The 22,602-nt window shown below is 41.5% G+C and overlaps 1 protein-coding gene across 4 annotated transcripts in view; it reads right to left on the bottom strand.

Annotated features, from left to right (window-relative positions):
• ASTN2 (astrotactin 2) overlaps nucleotides 1–22,602 on the bottom strand; it is an 873,140-nt gene that overhangs the window by 296,538 nt on the left and 554,000 nt on the right. For all 4 annotated transcript variants that reach the window (XM_027034940.2, XM_027034941.2, XM_027034944.2 and 1 more), the window contains one exon: nucleotides 10,487–10,675. In XM_027034940.2, coding sequence (XP_026890741.1) covers nucleotides 10,487–10,675 — 189 coding nt within the window. The remainder of the gene's footprint in view (nucleotides 1–10,486; nucleotides 10,676–22,602) is intronic.

Below are 22,602 nucleotides of genomic sequence, written 5' to 3'. Positions count from 1 at the left end.
GACCATGTTTGGTAGATTTAGAGATGTGAACACCAAGAACAAAATTAAAAAAAAAATTAAAGTTGCTATTTGTCTTTCTTCTCTTACTATAATTAGGGAGAAAGATTAGAGAGGCCTTTTTTAGAAATGGATTGCAATTCCATGCTCCCGCATGCAAAAAGTAAAAAACATCTTTCACTAGGTCTTAATTTTACTACTTTCTTTCTGTCCCCAATTATACTAATGAGTGTTGAGGGTATGAGATTTTTGTCTAAGCACTTAATAATAATAAAGCTTCGGGGCGCCTGGGTGGCTCAGTCAGTTAAGCAACTGACTTTGGCTCAGGTCATGATCTCACAGTTTTGGGTTCAAGCCCCACGTCGGGCTCTGTGCTGACAGCTCAGAGCCTGGAGCCTGCTTCGGATTCTGTGTCTCCCTCTCTCTCTGTTCCTCCCCTGCTCATTCTCTGTCTCTTTCTGTCTCTCAAAAAAATGTTAAAAATATTAAAGAATAATAATAATAATAATAATAATAATAATAATAAAGCTTCACTCAGGCCGGTGTCTCCTCCCAAATGGATTTCTCACTACTGTTTCAGGAGTCTGTCTTCCACCTGAAGCTGACTGTAGCCCAGCTCTCTGCTGCAAAGTCCTCTCTGCTGCATTCAATGGTGGTGAACTGAGATTGTGGCACACAGGAGGCTCTGATCTGGGCACCCAACCATGGCTTCAGGATACTGGACTCAGGATGAGTGTCTTCCCCCAACTGGGACTGATTCTCAGAGCATCCCATAGCCATCACTAAGCAGAGGAGATGGATGGATGGATGGATGGATGGATGGATGGATGGATGGACGGACGCAGAAAACAAGTTGTGCTACATTATACACTAGGGACCTGTTGGATTACAGGGCAAGACTGTCACCCTGGCTGCTGCAAACCCCAAATACAGTCTCTGCACTTGGTCACTCTGGATGAAGACTCCTTTGGGAGTGCATGGCCTTCTAGGTGTCATTGGCCCTGGGACTTGAATACTGCTCTCCAGTAGGAAAATGGAAGAGGGACAATCCTTCTCTAGTCTCAGGCATAGCCTGGGCTCACAACTCATGAAAAGTTCAGTTTAATGCCTTGCTATTCAAAGCTGGTCCTCAGACCCGGGAACTCATTTGTAAAGCAGAGTTTCAGGTCTTATCTTCAACCCACTGAACCAGAGCCTCTATTTTAGCAGGATCCCTCGGTGATTTGCATGCAATTTAGAGGTTGAGAATCACCAGTGTAGTTCATATGTACTATGTTCTGGCTATAAGCAGACATAGGGAAAAGTCCTACCTTTAGATAGGGTTTTTGTGTATAATAATGATGATGAGCTATTACTTGCTTTCCTACTCTTCGAGGATCATATGGTTTGAGCCATATGTGTGTGCATTTGCACACATTACTGGAGGCTACAGAATGGAGACGAGAGCAGGGCATGACTCTTGGCTCCCTCACCTGCTGTATCACCTTGTATGCCATACTTCACTTCTCTGAGCTCTAGTTTTCTCATGTAGAAGTATCGTAGTCAACCCATTCTACATGTGTCATGGGAGAAATACCTTCCTATGACCCTCAAAGTCAGGCTTTGAAAGGTAAAGAAAATCTGGTTTTATAATATCAATCATCTCTAAGGGTACTGGGTAATGTACCAGAAGGAAAAGTAGGATCTGAACAAGTAGGTTCTGATGTGCAGAACATAGAACTTACTGGTTAACCTTCATTGTGTTTAGATGCATATCCTTTCCTATAGGTCAGGACCACTTCTAAGCTGGTTATTACATATTTTTAATATTTCCACAGAAGTGTTCCACACTTCCAGAACTTTTAGGCATAAGCCATGGCCCATTATCAAATTCCACACAGTACACATGGGCATCTAAATCCCACATTCCTCATTGAATGTAGGTCATTCATACAGAAACAAAGGAGCTATCCTACAGGACACAGGTAATACAATACATGAGCAAGATTTTGTCCTTCCAAAAGAAGGTGACCTTGGGCGGTTGCCTATTCCACAATGCTGGCTGAGTGGTCCACCTCCCAAAGACCCACAGAGCATGAAGGGCTCTGTTCCTGCCCCTACCCTGGGCATTTCACCAAAGCAATGTATTCACCAAAACATGTTGGGTGGAGGAAGCTGGAAGGATGATGACAGGTCTTAGAGGATATTTTTAGGTTAAAACCCCACTTTACAGTTGAATATCTTGAGGTTCACAGAGGGTAAGAGATTTATCCAAAGCCACACAGCTATGCAATGGCAGATGCAGGGTTTACGCCTCATCATTTCTCGTGGTGGCATTTGACAGTTCAGAGCCTGGAGCATGCTTTGGAATCTGTGTCTCCCTCTCTGTCCCTCCCTTGCTCACGTTCTCTCTTGAAAATAAATACACATTCAAAAAGTTTTAATCCTCACAATACCATCAAGAAGTAGGTATTGTCATTATTTCCAATTTAGAGATGAGGAAACCGAGGCACAATGAACAAATGTGCCCAAGGTCATACAGTTGACAGGTCGCAGGCTAGGACTCAGACTCTAGAGTCTGGCATCTTAGACACGAGGCCAGTACATCCCCAAACTGCTGGATAATGTGAGGCACATGGGAATATGGTGATGCTTCACTTTCCCAAGCTCCTTATTTTAGGAGGGGGAAAAAAACCAAAACAACAACAACAAAAAACAACAATTAGTAAGTCTTGGTGCAGCTCCAGGTGATTCTTATGATCAGGTGAGTAGGAGAAGCTTCACTAAGCCTGTGGCCATGGGGGTTGAATAGGAAGAGGCTGTATTCCTCAGTATTCGTCTAAGTTCTGCCATAACCTTAATTTACAGAAACGGCAACTGATCAGGAGAGAATGAGCAAGGGTGATCCAACAGGAAGTGGCAGAACAGGTATGGAAACTCAGCTTTTTTATTCCAGGGTCTATAGGACAGGGGACACATTGGCCTTCACTCCTGCAGAAGATGTCCAGAAACCTTGGGAAAATGCATAGACCAAAGAGAGATTCTTCTGTAGCCAGCCCAAGAGTCAGGGCCCCAGGGAAAGTTGCCTCTTAACTCCTGTGATCCAGCCTCTAATTTCTGTCCTCAGTTTACTACTAAAGTCTCATTAATTTATTCCCTAGAGAAGGGAACATACAGCTGTGTCTCCAGGTGGCAGGTTGAGGATATTGTCAAGAGTTGGGATATAACTGTACAGGTAGGCTTGAAAATTGTCTTGAGAATCAGAAGCTAATGCCACTTTTAATTAATAATCTCTCCACCAGCAGCCTCCTTTGCTTTCTCTTGCTATAGTAATACCATGGTGTATCACAAAACACCCAGGCCTGAGAATGCAGAAAAACAGCTTCCAGTCCTATCTCTACCATTAATTCTTTATATGGAGGCTTGACCTTGATGTTGCCATCTGTATAGTGTGGAAGCTGGATCATAGATCTTTAAGGCTTCAGAGTGGATACAGTGCAGCTCAACAGACTGGGGGTTGGAAGCCTGACTTTTTCATTTACTAGTTATATGATTTTAAGTACTTCATTTAAACACTGTGAGACTTAGGCATCTCATCTACAAAAGGAGGGAGCATCACTGAAACTTCTTCAAAGTTCATCCATTTATAAATATGGTTTTTTTTGGGGAGATGAATGAAGGAAATGGTCAAGAAAAGAATAGAAGGTCTTATTACGGTTCTCATATAGGTGGTGATGTCAAGTGGGAGAATGCTAGAAGCCTGAAAGTTACACTGGTGGATGGGCTTTGTTGTTAGACTGAAGTTCTATCACCTGATAGCTGTATGACTATTAGGCTAGTTAGCTTAACATCTCTATACCTCGGTGTAGTAAATGGTATTGATGTCCCATGTTTTTCTTGATCTTCTCAGCACCTGGTAGACAGCATTTCATGTCCCTGCTCAATACTTTGAGGGGTACTGTAACCATAGGACTGGATTTGACCAATGGAACATGAGCAGAAAGTCACCACTAGGAGGAAGTAATGAGAGCAAATTCCCTTCCCATTACCATAGTGTTCACAGAAGTACATGGAGATGATGTTTCTGTCAGGAGGGAGACACAGAATCCAAAGCAGGCTCCAGGCTCTGAGCTGTCAGCACAGAGCCCAAAATAGGGCTTGAATTCACGAAACACGAGATCATGACCTGAGCGGAAGTCGGACGCCCAACTGAGTCATCCAGGCACCCCTCCTTTGCTCTTTTTTTTTTTTTTTAATAAAACCAAGTTGTTAAGGGCTATTTTGTGATTGGTATTGGGAACATTAAATAAGAAAATATATAAAGTACATGGTATAGGATCTGGCACATAACAAAAATGTATATGGCTAACTGGAGAAAATGAGAGAAAGGGAGAAGGGAGGGAAGGGAAGGATCCAGAAACAGCATGTATCATTAGCCATCTCCCAGGAAGGCACTAGAAAAATAGCTTTGGAGGCCACTTAATAAGATCTGACTCAGGACCCTCCACTGGGAAACAAGTGGGTGCCACTAACAAAAGCCAGCTTTTCTCAAATGCTTAAAGAGAGCCCTTCTGTCTCACCAGGCGTAGGCTGGTGGTGCCTCATCCTGAAATCCCACATCTCACCCAAAACTATCCTCTTACGCTGTACAATGTGCACATCTGATAAGCAGACTAGACTGAAAAGCGCCTTTCTAGCAAATCTCTCATGAGCTCCTCGTGCTCTTTGTAGGTCATCCTGGAAGGCCTATGAGCAAACATCTATTGCCAGCAGAACCATCTTATTTTTGATGAGGCTTTTGCAAAATCTACAATTGTAATTTGCTCAGCCCCCATTCCCAAGCAACTTCCTTCACTGCAATTTCTGAGACTCCAGGCTGAATAAGAGCTCTTGACTGATGTTTATCTAAATCCCTGCAATCTATAACCAAAGTTGACCTCTCTTTCTTACAGGAATGAGGTAGGATGGATGAGGATTAGGGAGGGAAGGAAGTAAAATACAAACAAAAAATCAAATACCACCAACCTTTGATGACTTTATCTCATTCCGACAGTCTTTCCCAATTCCCTCATTGATGGAGAGCTAAGAGGAGGGAATTCTAATGGCAACCCTGCGTGGGTCATTAAGACCCACAATGTGCACCGAAAGGGATTAGAAGCAGCAAAACTTGACATCACTTCCTGAGTTTCGGAGGTAACTCAGGAGTGAATTACGTTGACTCTCCATGTTTCTACAGAATCTGACAATTTCATAAAGTTTTATGTCCATTCATGTCCATCTGATTAGGAAACGGATTCCTAATCCAGAGCTCTCTCCAGGTACCACCCAGGTTCTTAAAATAACCTCTACCCATCCTGGAACTAAACTCTGCTGTGACTTGAGTATGAACTCTATCTTCTTCTTCTCTCACTTGAGGTCTGTCCCCCAAACCTTTCATTTCTCACTCCTTCCCACTTCCCCACCTTTCGTCTCTGCTTTGTCTCTGTGACTGCTTCTCGTTGTCACTCTTTTCCTATCTAACTTTCTGTGTGGTCTCTTAGCGTGTGCCGCACAAAATCTTCACACACAGTGGAAAACTCCCAGGTTTGTCAGGGTCCTAAGCATCCCCACATGCTCATCTCTCAGGGACAGGCTGCAGCCTAAACATGGCAACCTGAGAAGGTGGTCAGAAAAGGAATTAAGTTCCTACAGAATCATGTACACGGGGGTGGCTTCTGCCTAAAGTCCATCCATCATTAAGAATCCGGCGTCCCCTGGGGCACCTGAGTGGCTCAGTTGGTTAAAGCATCCAACTTTGGCTCAGGTCATGCTCTCACAGTTTGGGAGTTCGAGCCCCACGTTGGGCTCTGTGCTGACAGCTCAGAGCCTGGAGCCTGCTTCGGATGATGTGTCTCCCTCTCTCTTTGCCCCTCCCCGGCTCGTGCTCTGTCTGTCTCTGTCTCTGTCTCTTTGTCTGTCTGTCTGTCTCTCTCTCAAAAATAAGTAAACATAAAAAAAAAAAAAAAAGAATCTGGCTTCCCCCAATGGCACCTGAGTCCTCCCTCTGTGTTGACCACATGCTATTAAAGGGATACGAGGAAGTGACAGACATCCCTTACAACAGAACCAGAAGCCAGAGAACATTGGTTTGAGAGTCAGAAACTCTAACCTTGAGTCTCAAACAGGCCCCAGATCATGGCGAGCCCTGGAAAAGTTATATCGTTTGCTGGGTCTCAGTTTCTCTATGTGTGCAACAAGGGGTTAGGTCTAATCGTTAAGGTCTTGTGCAGTGTAGAGACTTGAAATGGGAGGCCTTTCATAGACCAGAAATCCAGGTTGCTTTTCCAGAGATTCGATGGAGGAAATGAGAATGCACATCTGTCCTCTGTCAGCATTTGCTAGGTGTGAGGATCTAGGTAGGGGCAGGGAGGAGAATGAAGCAGAGTGGTGCCTGTCATGCAGGAGACTCTAGCTGGTAGACAGTTTGAAATCCCAGGCCAGGCGGTTGTCAGGAAATGAGGCATATGGCAGGACGGCTGGTGGGGTGCCTGCTGGCTACTCTGGAGGGCTGGACCGAAGATTACTTGGAGGAGGGAGAAAAGGAACGGGGGATGAGGTGAGAAATGACAACTGCCTTTGATATTGAAAATTTTGCAGGCCTGCCTTCTGGAACTTGGAGGACAGAGAAGCCACTGCCTCCCCCCTGTCTGAGGCTCAGTAAGGGAGCCTTGAAAGAGATAAATTTAGACTCATCAGGAGCCACTTGGCTTCCCACTGTGGGAAGTCAACTGCCTTACCATGTGCCTCCGAGAGGTGACACGGTCTAAGGATGGAAATAATTGTAAAAAAAAGTTTAACTGAAGCCAAGGATAAGAGAGTTTATGTGAAATGGGTGAATCAAATACAATGGTAGTCTGGGGAGTTCCCTAAATCTTGAGGCTGTTGTCAAAAGAGAAAGTGTGGTCTATTCACTACACTCCTTTCAATGAGCAAATCAGGGCAGACAAAGACCCTGGCTATTCAGAAACAACTCAAGATTGAAGGGTTGGAAACAATGAGCAGAGTGTTTGAGGCAGAATGAGGATTCCGGATGGGGCTAAAATTCTGTCAGAGCCTGGAGACTCCCAGGCTCAGCCTTTACAGCAACATGCTCTCTCTTAATGATCAGTTTGTTGGTAGTAGAAAGGCCAGCATGCTGGGATCTGACCTGAGGTCATGAGCTAGCTTTGCAGTGACTTGTTTTGTGACCTTGCCCAAGTCCCTTCTCCATATGTAAATGAGATCTGGGATTCCATGGAGGTTCTTTGGGATCTAGCATCTTACTTTCCAGTGTGGGTCCTTCTTTTGCACCCAAAGCTAATCTCCACACAAGAGAATGAGAATTAGTACATTTGATCACTTAGTCTGATAGCTGCTGTGAGAAATCAAGCTACATAAAACATACAATGGGTCCATCACAGTGGCTGGAAAGTGATGAGATGACTATGCTTGTTATGGGTGGGACCAGGATTTGGAGCCAGGTCTATGTGGAGACCTGTTCTGCTGAGTCCCCACCCCTGCTTATCTGTATCTGTCCATCTGCAGACTCGTTCCTTGACCAGAAAATGCCCTTCCAACTCTTATCCCTCCCAAGAAGTACTTTTCTTTGCTATCACTTCAAACCCCAATTCATAAGCCTCATCCTCTGAGAAACCCCTTATCGTTCCTTCTAATTCTTCTCAAAAGGCTTCACAAAGAAATTCTTTGAAAACTACTGGAATACCGCTTTGCAAATTAAATATTCATGTATTTTTGTCGATTGTGTATGTCATTGTGCGAGCTTGTAAATTCCCTTCTCAAAAAACAAGGGACACTTTCTTTCTTTTGGATACCACACAGCATTATTTTACCTATCAGGGTGCTCAAAACAGAAGTTTCATAAAGTATTAAAACTACAGAAAGTTAGCATTGTGAGTCCCAGTATTGAGTAGTTCATTTGCATTATCCTTAAGTCTCTCAGATTTTTCCAACAAAGTAGCATTCAGCTGCTGTTCGAGCCTCTGCATAGTAGAAAGGAAACTTCACTGGGATTTAAAGGACTCAACTCTGCTACCAAATTGCTGTGTGGCTACCAGTCACTCCTATTACCCTTAAGTCATCCCTTGCTTGACCTTCTCTTCTGCCTACAACTGCTCACTGGCCATTGGGCATTATGCCTTTCAACTAAATATCTTCCAATATCCCCCTTTCTCTCCTAACTGTTCCCATTATCCCAGTTGAAGCCACCAACACTCTTATGTGACTTCCAAAATATACCCCCAACTAAGCCCCCATTTCACACTTTCCCATGCCACCCTCATTGCAACCTACCTCCCACGTAGTCACTATGAGGTTGAACAATGTAATACAACCACTCTTTTAACCCTTTATGAGTTCTCCCATTTACTATTAGAATAAAGACTTGGCCAGAAAGACCCCCATGATCTGCCACTACGTGCTGCTCTGCTCTGGCTTCACCTCCCACAACTCTTCCCTTACTTTCTCAGCCAAAACCACACCAGACTTCTTCCTATCTTAAAGCCAAAGGCGTTTTTTTTTTCCTTCTTAGAACATCTGTCTCTGCTTGAAATCTTTCCCAATGCTAACTCTCACTCATTTTCCAGGTATTAGTTAAATAACACTTCATCTGAAAAGTAGACTCCCAAGTCTTATTATTGCTTTCTAATCCAATAGATGCACACCCACTATTCTGCTCCAACTAAATTAGAGCCTACTGTTAATTGCTATCTTGGAACACTGTATCTTTATTCAACAGTACTTACCACAAATTAAATAAGTACATAAGATTACAAACACACACACAGACACACACACACACACACACACGTATGCCCACACACTACACGTAGACACCAGAGGATCTCAGGCCACTTTTATCTTACTTTTCATTGTATCTCAAGTAATCAGCATGGTACTTGGAAAACAGTAGGTGCTCAAGCAGCTGTGGTAACTACACAGGTGAATGGTTTTAGGGGGTTCACATTTCCATGCTTGTTCTACAAACCGGGAAGTGACAAAGTATACTGGATGAAAAGACAAGAGCAAGACTTTGGAGTCAGCCAGATTTACACCTGATTCTTTGCTCTGCCTTTCACTGGTGACCTTGGGAGAGTCACTTTACCTCTCCGGTGTTGACATATCAGCTGCAAAATGGAGGCTATGGTGCCTCCCAGGGTGTTAATAATGAAGCTAAAATGGTATTATCCTGGCTCTCTCACTTCCTAGAAGGGATATTAGGGAGAATCACTTAACATTTCCATTTTTTTTCTGTATAAAGGGGATGAAAATAGACCCTGCTTCTCAGGGCCATTGTGAGGATCACATAAATTAATAGATGGTTAATAGATGGCAAGTGCTTAGAATGCCCTCAGCATGTGCTGAGTTAGTATCATCACCACCATCATCATCATTACTGTTATTATTATTATTAATACTAAACATACTTGGTAAAGAGTTTGACATGGAGTATTTCTTAATAAATAGTGGTCATGATTACCACTCCTACTATAACCACTATTATTAATTAGATGATGGAATGGGGATGATAATGATTATAATGGTGATATTTCTTCCCAATTCTGACTTTTGTTGACATGACCTCAAAATGCTAGGGTGAACCCTGCCCTGTGATAATATCCTATTACATTTTCATGCAAAACTGTCTAAAAGTACTGTTTTTTTTAAAAAAGATAATCATTCTTTATACATAGAACAATGCTTCTCATTCTACCATCTTTTGATTCTTCAGATTGTGAGACATGATAAATCCTGCTTCTTCAGATCTCTCAGGGAGGCTTTCATAATGATGCTGCATGTCTAATCTTCATATAATTTGGCCAACTCAATCCTCATTCTGTTTGCTCTTATATGAGAATGGTCTTATCTTTTAATTTCGTAGGTACCTCTATATTTATTAACAGAGAAAGAGATCTTTGACATTTTGTTGAGCAAAAAACAGCAATTTCTAAACAGCTTTACTGAGATTTAGTATGTGTGTGTGTGTGTGTGTGTGTGTGTGTGTGTGTAGATAGAGAGAGGGAGAGAGGAGTTTTAAGAATGTTCAAGAAAATGTTAATTCTGGATATTTCTGGGTGATGGGAATTTTATTTTCTACTTCATTAAATGTCTTTATTTTTTAACTGCCTGAATAGCCTACATAGGATACTTATTTTTTAATAGACTGAAAGATTAATTTAAACATTTTAAAATTCCATTAACTGTACTTATAGGATGATTTAAGGCTGAATTAAAAATATGTGGATAGAGTTAGAAAAATGGAAGGGCAGGATAAATAAAGGCTAGGTCAGTGGAAAAGGAACCTCATGGAATGAATTTTGCTAACTTGTAACACTTCATTGGATAGGCATCAATAAGCCTACAAAGATACTGGCCAGTCTAACAAAGCTCAATTCCATGGTGCCCATGGCTTCCGCCCCCTGCCCAGATTTTGGGTCAGTGATCCAACCAGAGAAGCGCGAGTATCTGCCCATACCTAAAGGTCATCTGGAAGACTTGGCCTTGGTTCACATGCTGGGTCCGGTTGTTGTAACCATGTAGCATCTCTCCAAAGAGGGTGTCGTTGAATTTGGAGTCGGGTTTGAGGCATTTGGGGCCCTCGCAGACATCTGAGAGCATTAGGCAGGATTTTCCATCAGGAGCCAGCTTGTATTCCTCCACACAACTGCACAATAAAACAGAGCCGAGAGTTAGATCCGCATGCTGGATGCCCCCATTGTGGATGACCTAAAACCAAGGCCTCCTTTGCCTGCAAAACAGGTCAGAGTTTAGGAATGGAGACAGCTATTCTGGCTGGAATCTATCTAGGGCACAGGTGTCTAGAGAGAAGCACATTAATCCTGCAAATTGGTAAATTCAGGGAAAGTCATTTGTGACATTTTGGAGGAGTCGAGGGGGAAACCAGAGTGCACATCTACGCACAAAGCAAATTTAAAAACTGTTTTCCATGAACACACAGACTTTAAAAAGCATGACAGACCAATTCGCAGGGAATTATCAACTAGTTTCTCAAACCAGAATCTATTCCCAGTGTATCTGTCGACCAAGGTTGAAGACTGTAGCAAAAACAAGGTTGTTATTGCCCTTGTAACTCAGAAGTGATCCTTCCAGGACCACGGACAGCTCACTGCAGCCGCTGCTTCTGCTCAATTAGCAATATACCTAGTCTCTGTTGGCCTCTAACTACCCAATCCTAACAGCAGAAGGGCCTTTGACATGCCTTTGAGTCAGGGACTAAACCGGTCCTCCTCTGTGGACTAAATAGGCATCTGAATGGAGTGTGGAAATAATATTTGCAATCTGGGGATGTTTGTAGTGAAAAAGGAATCTCTTAGGCATGGGAAAGAGGAGGAAACAAAGGTCTCAGCTCCTGAAAAATCAATCCAGAAATGGGAACTCTTTTAGTCTTTACATGTTCATGGCCTTTGGCTATGCACTGGGAAAAGGGTGCACATAAGAGATAAGACACACAAGAGAATAGGCTGCTCCACTGAAAAAAATTGTATAAATATCATCTTTGCTCCTTTGGACCTATGTGAACCCCAGCAAGTCATTTAACTTCTTTGATCTTCAATTTCCTCATCTGTAGAATGGGGTAGAAACTCCTACCCTATATTAATTCATTAGGCTGCTATAACATCCTTGGATACATTGGCTGCAAAAAGAGGAATTGAAAGGTACTTCGCAAAATAATTACAGTAATGATGGAAATGGTGGTGTTTATTGAGCAGACACTTTCCATGGAAATTTCATATATATCTATTTTTAAATGTTTCTTTTTGAGAGAGAGAAAGAGAGAACACAAGCCGGAGAGAGTTAGAGAGAGAATCCCAAGCAAGCTCCATGCTAAGCCTACTGTCAGCACAGAGCCCGACGCAGGGCTCTACCCCATGACACTGAGATCATGACCCGAGCTGAAATCAAGAGTTGGGCACTTAACTGACTGAGCCACCCAGGTGCCTCTTGTATATTTATTTTCTGGCCATGAAACAAGTTAATTTCATCATTCCTGCTTTACCCAGAATCAAAATGAGGAGACAAGTAAAGCAGGTCACACTGTAAGCAAGAGGCAAAGTGGCATTCAAATTTGAGTCTGTTTAGCAACAAAGGGACCTTTTTCTACTCTTGTCTTCTCCAAATCCAGTTGTTTCTACTTGCATGAAATGACCCTGGGTAAGGCTGTGCCAGTTAGAGGAAGTAGAAAGCAGGCAAGCTCTTATTTGTGAAAATCTATGGACTCTGACTGCAGAGAGACTCAGAAACTCATACAGAAGAAGGGAGAGGCTCTATGCGATGGTTTGAGAAGAAAATATTCCTAGGTTGAAAGAACCAGTAGCTGATGCCAGACACGTGGAACTCAACTGAAGGCAGGAAGCAAATAGGAAGAGCTGAAACGCTGACTCAAGATCACTCTAGTCAAAAGCCAGGAATGTCTCCTGCATAAAGCAAGCTGTCACTCTTCCCTTGTTCTCTTATCACCTCTAGTGTGTTGAACAGATGCACCAACTGTCCTTCCTACATGCTTCTGCCCAAGCACAGCAGAAGGTTGTTGGAAGAAGCCCTGTCCTGGTGCCTTCATCAAGTCTATCCCCTCTTCTTTTTGCATTTGTTAAATGTAAGTAACTCTCCCTTGATAAAGGTGGAGTACACATGACACGAGTTACATGAATGCACAGAGTATATGGTAAGTTCCTAACGAAGTCTAGTTCCAGCCATCTATTCCCAGGAGGTTCCCAGCAAATATGAGAAATGGTTTACTGGAGTAGAGCTTCCTCTCTTTATACACACACACAGACACACACACACATGCACACACGCATGCACCTGTGAATAAATATACTCTTGTTATAAATGATTAAACATTATCGAAGTCTATAGAGTTCTTCATTTCCACTCCTCACATATTTTTACTTAATATCAGTAGTCATCATTGTTAACTATTATGTATTCTTCTAGGTTTTTAAAAATACATTTATAAATACAATATTATGCATATAATTATATTATATATATAAATTTTTCATAATAAACTCGTAAGTACACCATACATTATTATAAGATATGCATTTGTACTTAATACTATTTCTTAGAGATCTTTTCAAACCAGTATTCATATAGATCTATCTTTCTGATGGTTATTTGGCATTGCACGGTATAAATGTACCATAATGCCTTTAGCTAATCTTTATTAATGAGCATTTTGGTTGTTTATAGCTGTTTATTATTGCAAATGGTATCATAATGAAGATCTTTGTACATATATCATTCTGTACATGTATGTGTTTCTACTAAAAAAATCTTAGAAAAAGGATTGCTGGGTCAGTGGTTTATGAATTTAAAAATTTTGGTAGATTTAATAATGGCTGTCTGTTGGGGCTCTACCAGTCTACAATCCTATCACTGATAACTTTCATGTTCATTATCACCAATATGGGATTGGAAAAAAACTCATTTTTGTTTTGCTTGGCATTTCCCTGATTACTGCTGAGGTTCCCCACCTTTTAATGTCATGGCCATGTGTGTTTCTCCTTCTATAGGTTGTCCATCCATGTGCTTTAACCATTTTCCTATTGTGATTCTTGTCTTTTTCCTTATTGGCTTATGTATGCTTTGCATATTTTCTGGAGTTCTCCTTCTCCTTTCATACATATTGAAATTTTCTTTCATTCTGTACTTGTGTTTTAACCTTACTTTTGATATCTTATAACCTCTCTATCCTGGTCCTTAACTGCTTCTGAATTTGGTGCAATGCTTAGGAAGCGACAGATGATAAAACACATTTCTATATATTATTCTAGTATTTATATAGGTTTTTAAAAATCTTTGGTTGTTTAATCTGTATGGATTTAATTTTGTGCATGATGTGAGTGGTTATTTTAACTTCATTATTTTCAAAATGAGTAACCATTACCTGAAGGGTCCATCTGTTCACTAACTAATGTAAAATACTATTTTCTCATATACTAAATCACTATGTATGCCATGTATATACATGGTTGGAATTTTTCCTATTTAGCTGTCTGTATTTTCCTGCAATAATTCTATACTACTTGAGGGGTTCCTGGGTGGCTCAGTCAGTTGAGCATCCAACATCAGCTCAGGTCATGATCTCAGGGTTCATGAGTTTGAACCCCACATCAAGCTCTCGGCTGTCAAGGCAGAGCCTGCTTTGGATCCTTTGTCTCCCTCTCTCTTTGCCTCTCTCTCTCTCTCTCTCTCTCTCTCTCTCTCTCTCCCTCTCCCTCTCCCTCTCCCTCTCTCAGAAATAGAAAAAACATGAAAAAGATTATATACTACTTGAATTACTGTAGCTTTGAGGCATGGTCTGGATATAGTCAAGTAAGTCTCCTCCCCATTTTAAACACTAATTTTCTATCTCAAAACTTCCTCACTCGTCTTATTATTTTCCCATTCAAATGAATTTTAATTTTGACTTGTCAAATTCCACATAAAACCCTAGTAGAATTTTGGGTGATATCACATTGAATTTGTAGACCAATATGGGGGGAATTTTAAAAAAAAATGTTCCCCTGTAAGAAATACATATTGAGACTCAACTCTATGTTGGGCACCACCACCAACTGTGGCAGAGACAATGTCTTCCATTCGCTACACTGGGTCCTCTTTCTGGAGGTGTACCATAGACTGTGCAACCAAGCTTCCCCTGCAGGTGGGCCAGAGGGGCCACGTGACGGGATTCTGAATGATGGAATCTGTGCTGACGTGATGCAAGCTGCTGCCAGACTCAGACCTTCAAAACATCCTGTCTGATTCTCAAGCCCCCTCTTCTCTTGCTATGGCAAGTTTGGAGAGCATGTGATCGAAATGCATACTTGCGGTTGGAGAAGTTCACCTCAATCACAATGGATCTTGCATGAAAAGCGTATAATAAACTTTTGTGTACACGTTTCCAGCTTGGGAGGCTTCATTTGTTACAGCAACACAGCTGATCTTATCCTAGGATCTTTACAGTTGTGAGTTTTCTAATTCAGAAATAGTTTGCATCTCCACTTATTAAGTGTTCCTTTAATGTTTTTTAATTTTTTTTATTATTTTTTGTAAACACGGTTTTCCTGTTATTTAGATTTTTAAAGGCTCCAAAACCAGTGTGGCTCAAACACCTTTTATTACAATCAAAACTTAATTTTTTATATGAAATATAATTTCTTGTCAAATTGGTTTCCATACAAAATCCAGTGTTCATCCCAACAGGTGCCCTCCTCAATGCCCATCACCCACTTTCCCCTCTCCCCCACCCCCATCAACCTTCAGTTCATTCTCAGTATTTAGGAGTCTCTTATGGTTTGCCTCCCTCCCTTTCTGGTTTATATATTAAGCGTTCCTTTAAAGCCTTCTCTGAAGTTTTAGACTTCTGGTCGTAAATGTCTTCTCAGGGCTTATTCTTAGGTATGGGTACAATATGCAGGGTTCCACAGGTTACAGACATGCATTTTAGATGCAGATCACCAGGGGCCAAATCCTGATTTTGTCTCCCATTAGCTGTGTGGCCTTGGACAAAATGCTTAGCCTCTCTGTACTTGCTCTGCTTACCTATAAAGAAGTACTCACCTCAAAGAGCCACTGTGAAGATTAAATGAGATAATGTCTGGAATTCGGTGTACCCAAACTTACAGTCAGTGGTCGCTGCTATTATTACATCCTTTTCCACTACAGAAGTAGGATCAGGTTTTCATTTATGTTTTCCCTTATATTTTCTAGTAGAAACTGCTGATATTGAGGAAAGCTATTACTGATTTCTATAAGTTGATTTTTCACCGTACCACATAAGGAGCTCATCAGTTCTAATACATGTACCAGATTTTTCTAAATGGATGAGTATATATTTGCCTCATTTAGGCATTAGAACTATGCTAGGATTTTGGAATAAATTAGAAAACAGCCATTTTAGTTTCTTTCTCTAGTTCAGTTTATATAAGAGAGTGGTTGTGCATTCCTTAATGATTTGATAGGACCTGCCTATAAAACCCATGAGCTCATGACTTCTTTTCAATTGTAGATATTTAGCTCTCTGATCATTTTATTTTATGTTATCTGTCTGTTTAGATTTTCTACACCATCATGAGTGAAACTTGGTAATTTATATTTTCCAAGAAAATAATGCATTTTATCAAGACTTGCAAATTTATTGGTATAAAGTTGTACACAGTATTCTCATTAAATTTGCTTTATCTTCTGTGCTTCTATGGGTATGTCTCTAGCTCATTCCTAATGTCCTTGTGTTCTCTCTCTCCCTCTCTCATTTCAAAAGCCTTTTGCATTTTATTGATGAGGCTCCTTTTTTTCACCTATTTCATTTATTTCAGCTTTTATTTGTATTAATTCCTTCCTGCTGCTTTCTTTCACTTTGTTTTATAATTCTTTTTTTGGCTTCTTGATTTGAATGCTTATTTGTTTATTTTCAATCTGTCTTGCTTCTCAATACATGACACGGAGCTCTGACTGCTTTGCCCATGTTCCATGAATGTGAATATACAGTCTGCCTGCTCCTACTCATTTCTAAGGACGTGGTCATTTAAGTTTGATTTTTCTCCTTACTCGAGTGTTACTTAGGAGGTTTAGTTGTTTAAATGTAAAAAAAAAAAATTCTTGGGGCGCCTGGGTGGCTCAGCCGGTTGAGCGTCTGACTTCAGCTCAGGTCACGATCTCGCGGTCCGCGAGTTCGAGCCCCGCGTCGGGCTCTGGGCTGATGGCTCAGAGCCTGGAGCCTGCTTCCGATTCTGTGTCTCCCTCTCTCTCTGACCCTCCCCCGTTCATGCTGTGTCTCTCTCTGTCTCAAAAATAAACGTTAAAAAATTTTTTAAAAAAATAAATAAATGTAAAAAAATTCTCAAGTAGACCGATGTATCTGCTAACTAGACTGCTGTTAATATGTAATATTATTGCATTCTAGTCTGGAATATAGCTTGTATAATTTCTACTTCGGTGAATTTACTGAGATTTCATGCTCCCTTACTTAAGGGAGACAGAGGTGTGGAGCTCAGAGTTTGTATCTAATTAAACCTGGGTTCAAAGGGAAGCTATGCCCCTTATCAGCCATATGACCCTGATACAATCTATTAACTTCTGTAGGCCTCAGTGACACAATCTATTAAATGGGGATAAAAGTTATCCTTACCACAGAGCTTATGTGAGAACCGACATAACTTACCTAAAGGACAAAATAGTATCTGTCGTGTAATAGACAACGTGAAACATATGGTGCCATTGCAACACTGCTCTTGATAAATGATACATCCATACATATAGCATTCATGTATTTTAAATAGATAAGTGTATACATAATTATTGCAGTTCAAGTTAAATATGTACATTATATACATATGTATGCCTGTGTATTTATATTCTTATGCATATACATATATACACACACATATATACATGTACATATATACACATACATCCATACACACATACATGCAAAGCTCAGCCCTACAGTTAAGATTCCAGTCTAGTGGAATATTTCCCTATATACAAACTGACCTGCTCCTTATTACAACCTGAATTAGGTAGAAAAATGGTGCCCCCAAAATGTCTGTGTCCTAACAACCATAGGTCCTTACAACCTATGGATATGTTACCATACATGGCAAAAGGAACTTTGTAAGTATGATTAAGACTTCCGAGGTGGGAAGATTGTTATTGATTATCTAGTTGGACTCAATGTAATCAAAAGGGTCCTTATAAGGGGAGCCTGGGTGGCTCAGTTGGTTAAGCATCCGACTTTGGCTCAGGTCATGATCTCACGGTTCATGGGTTCGAGCCCCATGTCAGGCTCTGTGCTGACAGCTTGGATCCTGGAGCCTGCTTCAGATTCTGACTCTCTCTCTCTCTCTCTCTCTCAATCTCTCTCTCTCTCATAAATAAATAAACATTAAAAATTTTAAAAAGGGGTGCCTGGGTGGCTCAGTTGGTTAAGCATCTGACTTCGGCTCAGCTCATGATCTCACACTTGGTGAGTTCGAGCCCTGCATCAGGCTCTGTGCTGACAGCTCGGGCCCTGGAGCCTGCTTTGGATTCTGTCTCTCTCTCTCTCTCTCTCTCAAAAATAAATACACATTAAAAAACATTTTTTAAAAGGGGGTCCTTATAAGAGCATAAGAAGTAGACAAATGTGTCAGAGTCAGAGAAGGAGATATAGCGTGGAATCAGAGGAGAGACAGATAGAAACAGACTGTTCCTCTGGCCTTAAGAATCTTGCTGATGCCTCAGTGTTAGGAATTGTGACCTCCACAGGTGTAAATAATAAATCTGTGAGGTTTTAAGCCGCTACGTTTGTGGCAATTCATCATCAAAGCGTTAGGAAACTAAAGGAAGACAATAGCAGGGAGGCATTGCTCATGTTCAGATGAGAAAACCGGTAAGTGACTTGCCCATGGAGATACACCTTGTTTACCGTGGTGCTAGGAAGCAGACCTGGGAGTTCATATTTCAAAGCATGTGTATGAGTGTGTGTGTGTGCCACGTGTGTGTGTGTGTATGTGTGTGTGAGAGAGAAATTTTAGCCATATTACACCTGTAGGTTCATGGTTATTTATTTATTTATTTTTGTCTGGGGGTAGGAAAGGATTGTGGCTCAACAGGAGAGGAAGGAGGGGAGATAAAAGGTTTGGGGTATGCTTAGTAAGACACTTAGAGATGCGGGGAGGGGGAAAAACAGAGACTCATAAAAACATAGGGACTCAGAGGTAAATGATCCTCTGAGTTTCGAAACATGAGAAACTCTCTCCCCCAAGCCACCTCAGGGCACAAGATGGATGATTTATGCAAAGGTCTGTTTAGGTGTTGGTTTTTTTTTTTTTTTCCATGCGACATAATTATACAGTTTCTTTAGAACATTCTGTCGTCTGGGAGATTTTCTTACAGAAATTCTAAAGAGTGTAGGCTCACAGGAAACCAGCCAAGATCTGCATGGAACTATATTTATACATATGCCAAAATGAAAACCGTAAAATAAGTACAAGGATACAAACTGGGCATTTTAGCTGTAGGCAATGAATGTGTTACCCTTAACACACCTATCACATTATAGAGAATACTAGAACTAGATGGGCCTTTAGAGATTGTACCATAAAACCTATACGTGTTTAGCCAAGAGAATGTTTTATTTAATCCCTACAGCAACATCACGAGATGGGGAGTTTCATTCCAACACAGCCACCAAGGACCTCGAGGCTGGCACTTTAAAATTCCACAACCAAGATCATACCAGCACTTTGGAAAAACCAGTACCTTGACCTGGATCTTCTTACTCCACATCTAGTACTCATTTCATTTCAGCACAAATGACTATTTCCAATCTGCTTGTCTTTCAAAAGAGGAATCTGGGACCTTAGAGAGGTATGGCATTTACACAGATTCTCCAAGCAGGGTGTTTATTTATTCATGTATTTACTTGCTCAGTTATTCATTCATTCCTCAACGGTTTGTGGAGCCTATAAAATTATAGATGACAATGCACAGACTAGAAATTTTTTCTTTAAATGGCAAAAAGAATCAGATCCTGGGGGGGTGGGGCGGGGAATGTAAAAACATAGAAAATGTAAGGTCAGAAGAGCTCAAGGAATGGCATACAACACTGACTTGGACCAACGTCAGGGCTGAATCTGAGTATCCCACCACAAGACAAGACCGTAGCAGGTGCCGTCCAGCTTTACTGAATCGGACCCCTGAAATGAATCCCACCCTGGGGCTGTCCGGACCATGACTCTCTGTGGCCTAGAAGGTAAAGTCCTGAGCCACAGGAACCCTACAATCCAATATCATGGGGGCCTTTCTCATGAAGGCCCTTGGGACTGTCTCAACATTAACCAAAATAAAGATTAGTAAAACTGTTTTCAGGGTGGTCTCCATCTGAAGGTTTCACTCAAGGGAAAGATTTAGTTTCCAGAAAAGCCATTTTGAATGTAAGGTACCCAAGGGTATTCTCTAGAAAAGAAGGAAAGAAGGAAAGGAAAGGAAATGAAACAGAATTCCATGGGGGAATTCTGGTTAACTTATATAATGATGTATCTACTCTAAGACCCTCAACACTTGTGAGAAACATTAGCATGTCACCTAACACTAAGAAAAACATTTTAAAAAAATCTTTCAAAGCATTGATAGTAAAATGCATCCTGATTTCAGAGATGTTAGAAAGTGGAAAATGTGGGCACTTTAGAACCAGTGAATTATGATCTATCACCACCGCAGGACTTGTCAGAGCCTTTACTGTCCTCAGGTGCAGCATGAACCTTAAAGGCAGTTATAGAGTACAATTTCCCATCCACATAGGAATGTGACCACTGAGCTACCCTTTTCTGCCTTTCAGCTGCATATGGGACTCATGTTTCACAGATCCCACAGTGGAAAAACCTCTCTGAACGAATGGATGAACTCTGTGTGCTTCAGTCAAATGTCTGTGAATATGTTTTACACCTGAGCTTTTGCAAAATACTTCAAGCAGCAGGGAGCATAAGGTTGTAATGTCTGCCGAGAACCTGGTATGTGGATGTTCTGTGTTAACTATAGGAGGTAAAATCCCGTTTCTTCGATCAGAAGTCACAGAGGTGAAAATGCAGACCCTAACCTAAAAGTCAGAAACCAAAACAAAACAAGTGGTGAATAAACACATCCCACACCTCTCCAACCAGTTACTGAAAGTCAAAATTAAGATCACTATGTTCCGTCTGGAGGTCAGTGTTTGCCACTCCTAGAGAGGATGTGTGGCTAGACGTGCTCTTTCGGCCCAGATTTTTAAACACATTTTCATTACATTGTTAATAAAATTACATTTAAATCACATTCAAATTTGAAGAGAGACGCTTGGGTTATCTCCTGTCCCAACTTTACCTCCTAAATGGCTGTGAGATCCTTCTGGGCCACGGTTTCCTCCTCTGAAAGATCTGAGAAATACTTGAAACTTCAAAAAATATTAATGACCTTGATCACCATTTCTTATTTAAAAATACAGGGAACATGGGGCGCCTGGGTGGCGCAGTCGGTTGGGCGTCCGACTTCAGCCAGGTCACGATCTCGCGGTCCGTGAGTTCGAGCCCCGCGTCGGGCTCTGGGCTGATGGCTCGGAGCCTGGAGCCTGTTTCCGATTCTGTGTCTCCCTCTCTCTCTGCCCCTCCCCCGTTCATGCTCTGTCTCTCTCTGTCCCAAAAATAAATAAACGTTGGAAAATAAAATAAAATAAAATAAAAATAGAGGGAACAAAAATATATATACAGGGAACATCTCTCTTAGCAAATTATGCCAGGAAAAGGTGTTTACCCCCTGAAACAAACAAAACACAATAAAACAGCAAAAAACAACCTTCTTTTTGACAAGCCAGGACTACTATATAATCCACCATATGTTTGGGGGGGGGGGGTGTTTGTTTTGCCTTTTCTGTTTACGTCAGTTGCCAAGAAGCAAAGAGCTAAATTTATCTCCAGTTGAGTAATGCCCCCATTTCAGGCTCCTGCAACCATTTTCTCTCTCTGTCCATATACATGGCTCCGGTCAGTCCTAACTTTATATGACATGTTTTTTTAATAGGTTGGATTTATGTGGATAATATTAAGCCCTTGTCAAAGAATGCACGAAGTACATCATAAACACACATACACAAAAGATACCAACTTGGTTGCTAGGTAACCAAGCAACCTGTAATTGCTTGGGGATGCTCCCTCACCTGTAAAGATTCATTCTAAATGCTTCAGCTCGGTTTCTGATGACCTTCTCAACTTCTCTCAAATTCACCTGCTTCTCTCTACCCTGCTAGTACCTGTTGCTCTATCAACATCAATCAGGACCAAGTGAGGCTCAGCCACCTGTCCTCAGTGTCCCCTCTGTCCCAGAGTACAAACTCAATGCCTATTTGCGCTCTCAGCATCCCATAAAAGGCCAGGTACAGAGTAGGTGCAAGAAATCCTAGATAGATGAATTCCTTAATTCAACGGTTACGGTTTTGAAGAAGTTCTTGGGGCAAACAGTGGGGAGTGACAATGGGGATACCCAGGTGACTACGACCTAGTCCCTGATCATGAAGACTTCACAGTGCAATGAGGTCCACACAGGAAAGCAGGTAAGTCAAAAGAGCAACGGGGTGACCACAGAGAGAAGCACTGGGGTGCTGTGTGATCCCAGAGAAAGATACTTTACTCAGTTGTGTAGACCAGGGGCTGGCTACCAAGGCAGCTGGCAGGAGGTCCAGTCTGCAGGGTGTCCAGACATCACTGGGATAAATTAGAATTCAAAGCTACCAAACAGTCCTTGCAAGAGCGTCTTGTGGGTCGAAATGAAAAAAATACAAATCAAAATAAAACAAGAAAAAAGGTCCTTTCTTTGCACGCCCTAACCCCACTTGCTAAATCCCGAGCCAATATTTAAGCAGTATCCACTTGAAAGGGCAAGGTATTCTATTACCCAGCTCCAGGGTAACTACACTTCTCACTCCCGCACCCCATGGGGCTCAGAGAAGACTTGTCAGAGAAGGTTATATCCACACTGAGTCTTGATGATGAAACAGAGCTGTCTAAGCTAAATGGTCACAGACAAGGGGTGGGGATTGATGGTACAGAGGAGGAGAGGCAGACAGAACAACAC

This window comes from Acinonyx jubatus, chromosome D4 (assembly GCF_027475565.1).
Source record: "Acinonyx jubatus isolate Ajub_Pintada_27869175 chromosome D4, VMU_Ajub_asm_v1.0, whole genome shotgun sequence".
NCBI classification, from domain to species: Eukaryota; Metazoa; Chordata; class Mammalia; order Carnivora; family Felidae; genus Acinonyx; species Acinonyx jubatus.
The sequence above is the reverse complement of the archived record's forward strand: the minus strand, read 5'-3'. Positions and strand labels throughout refer to the sequence as shown.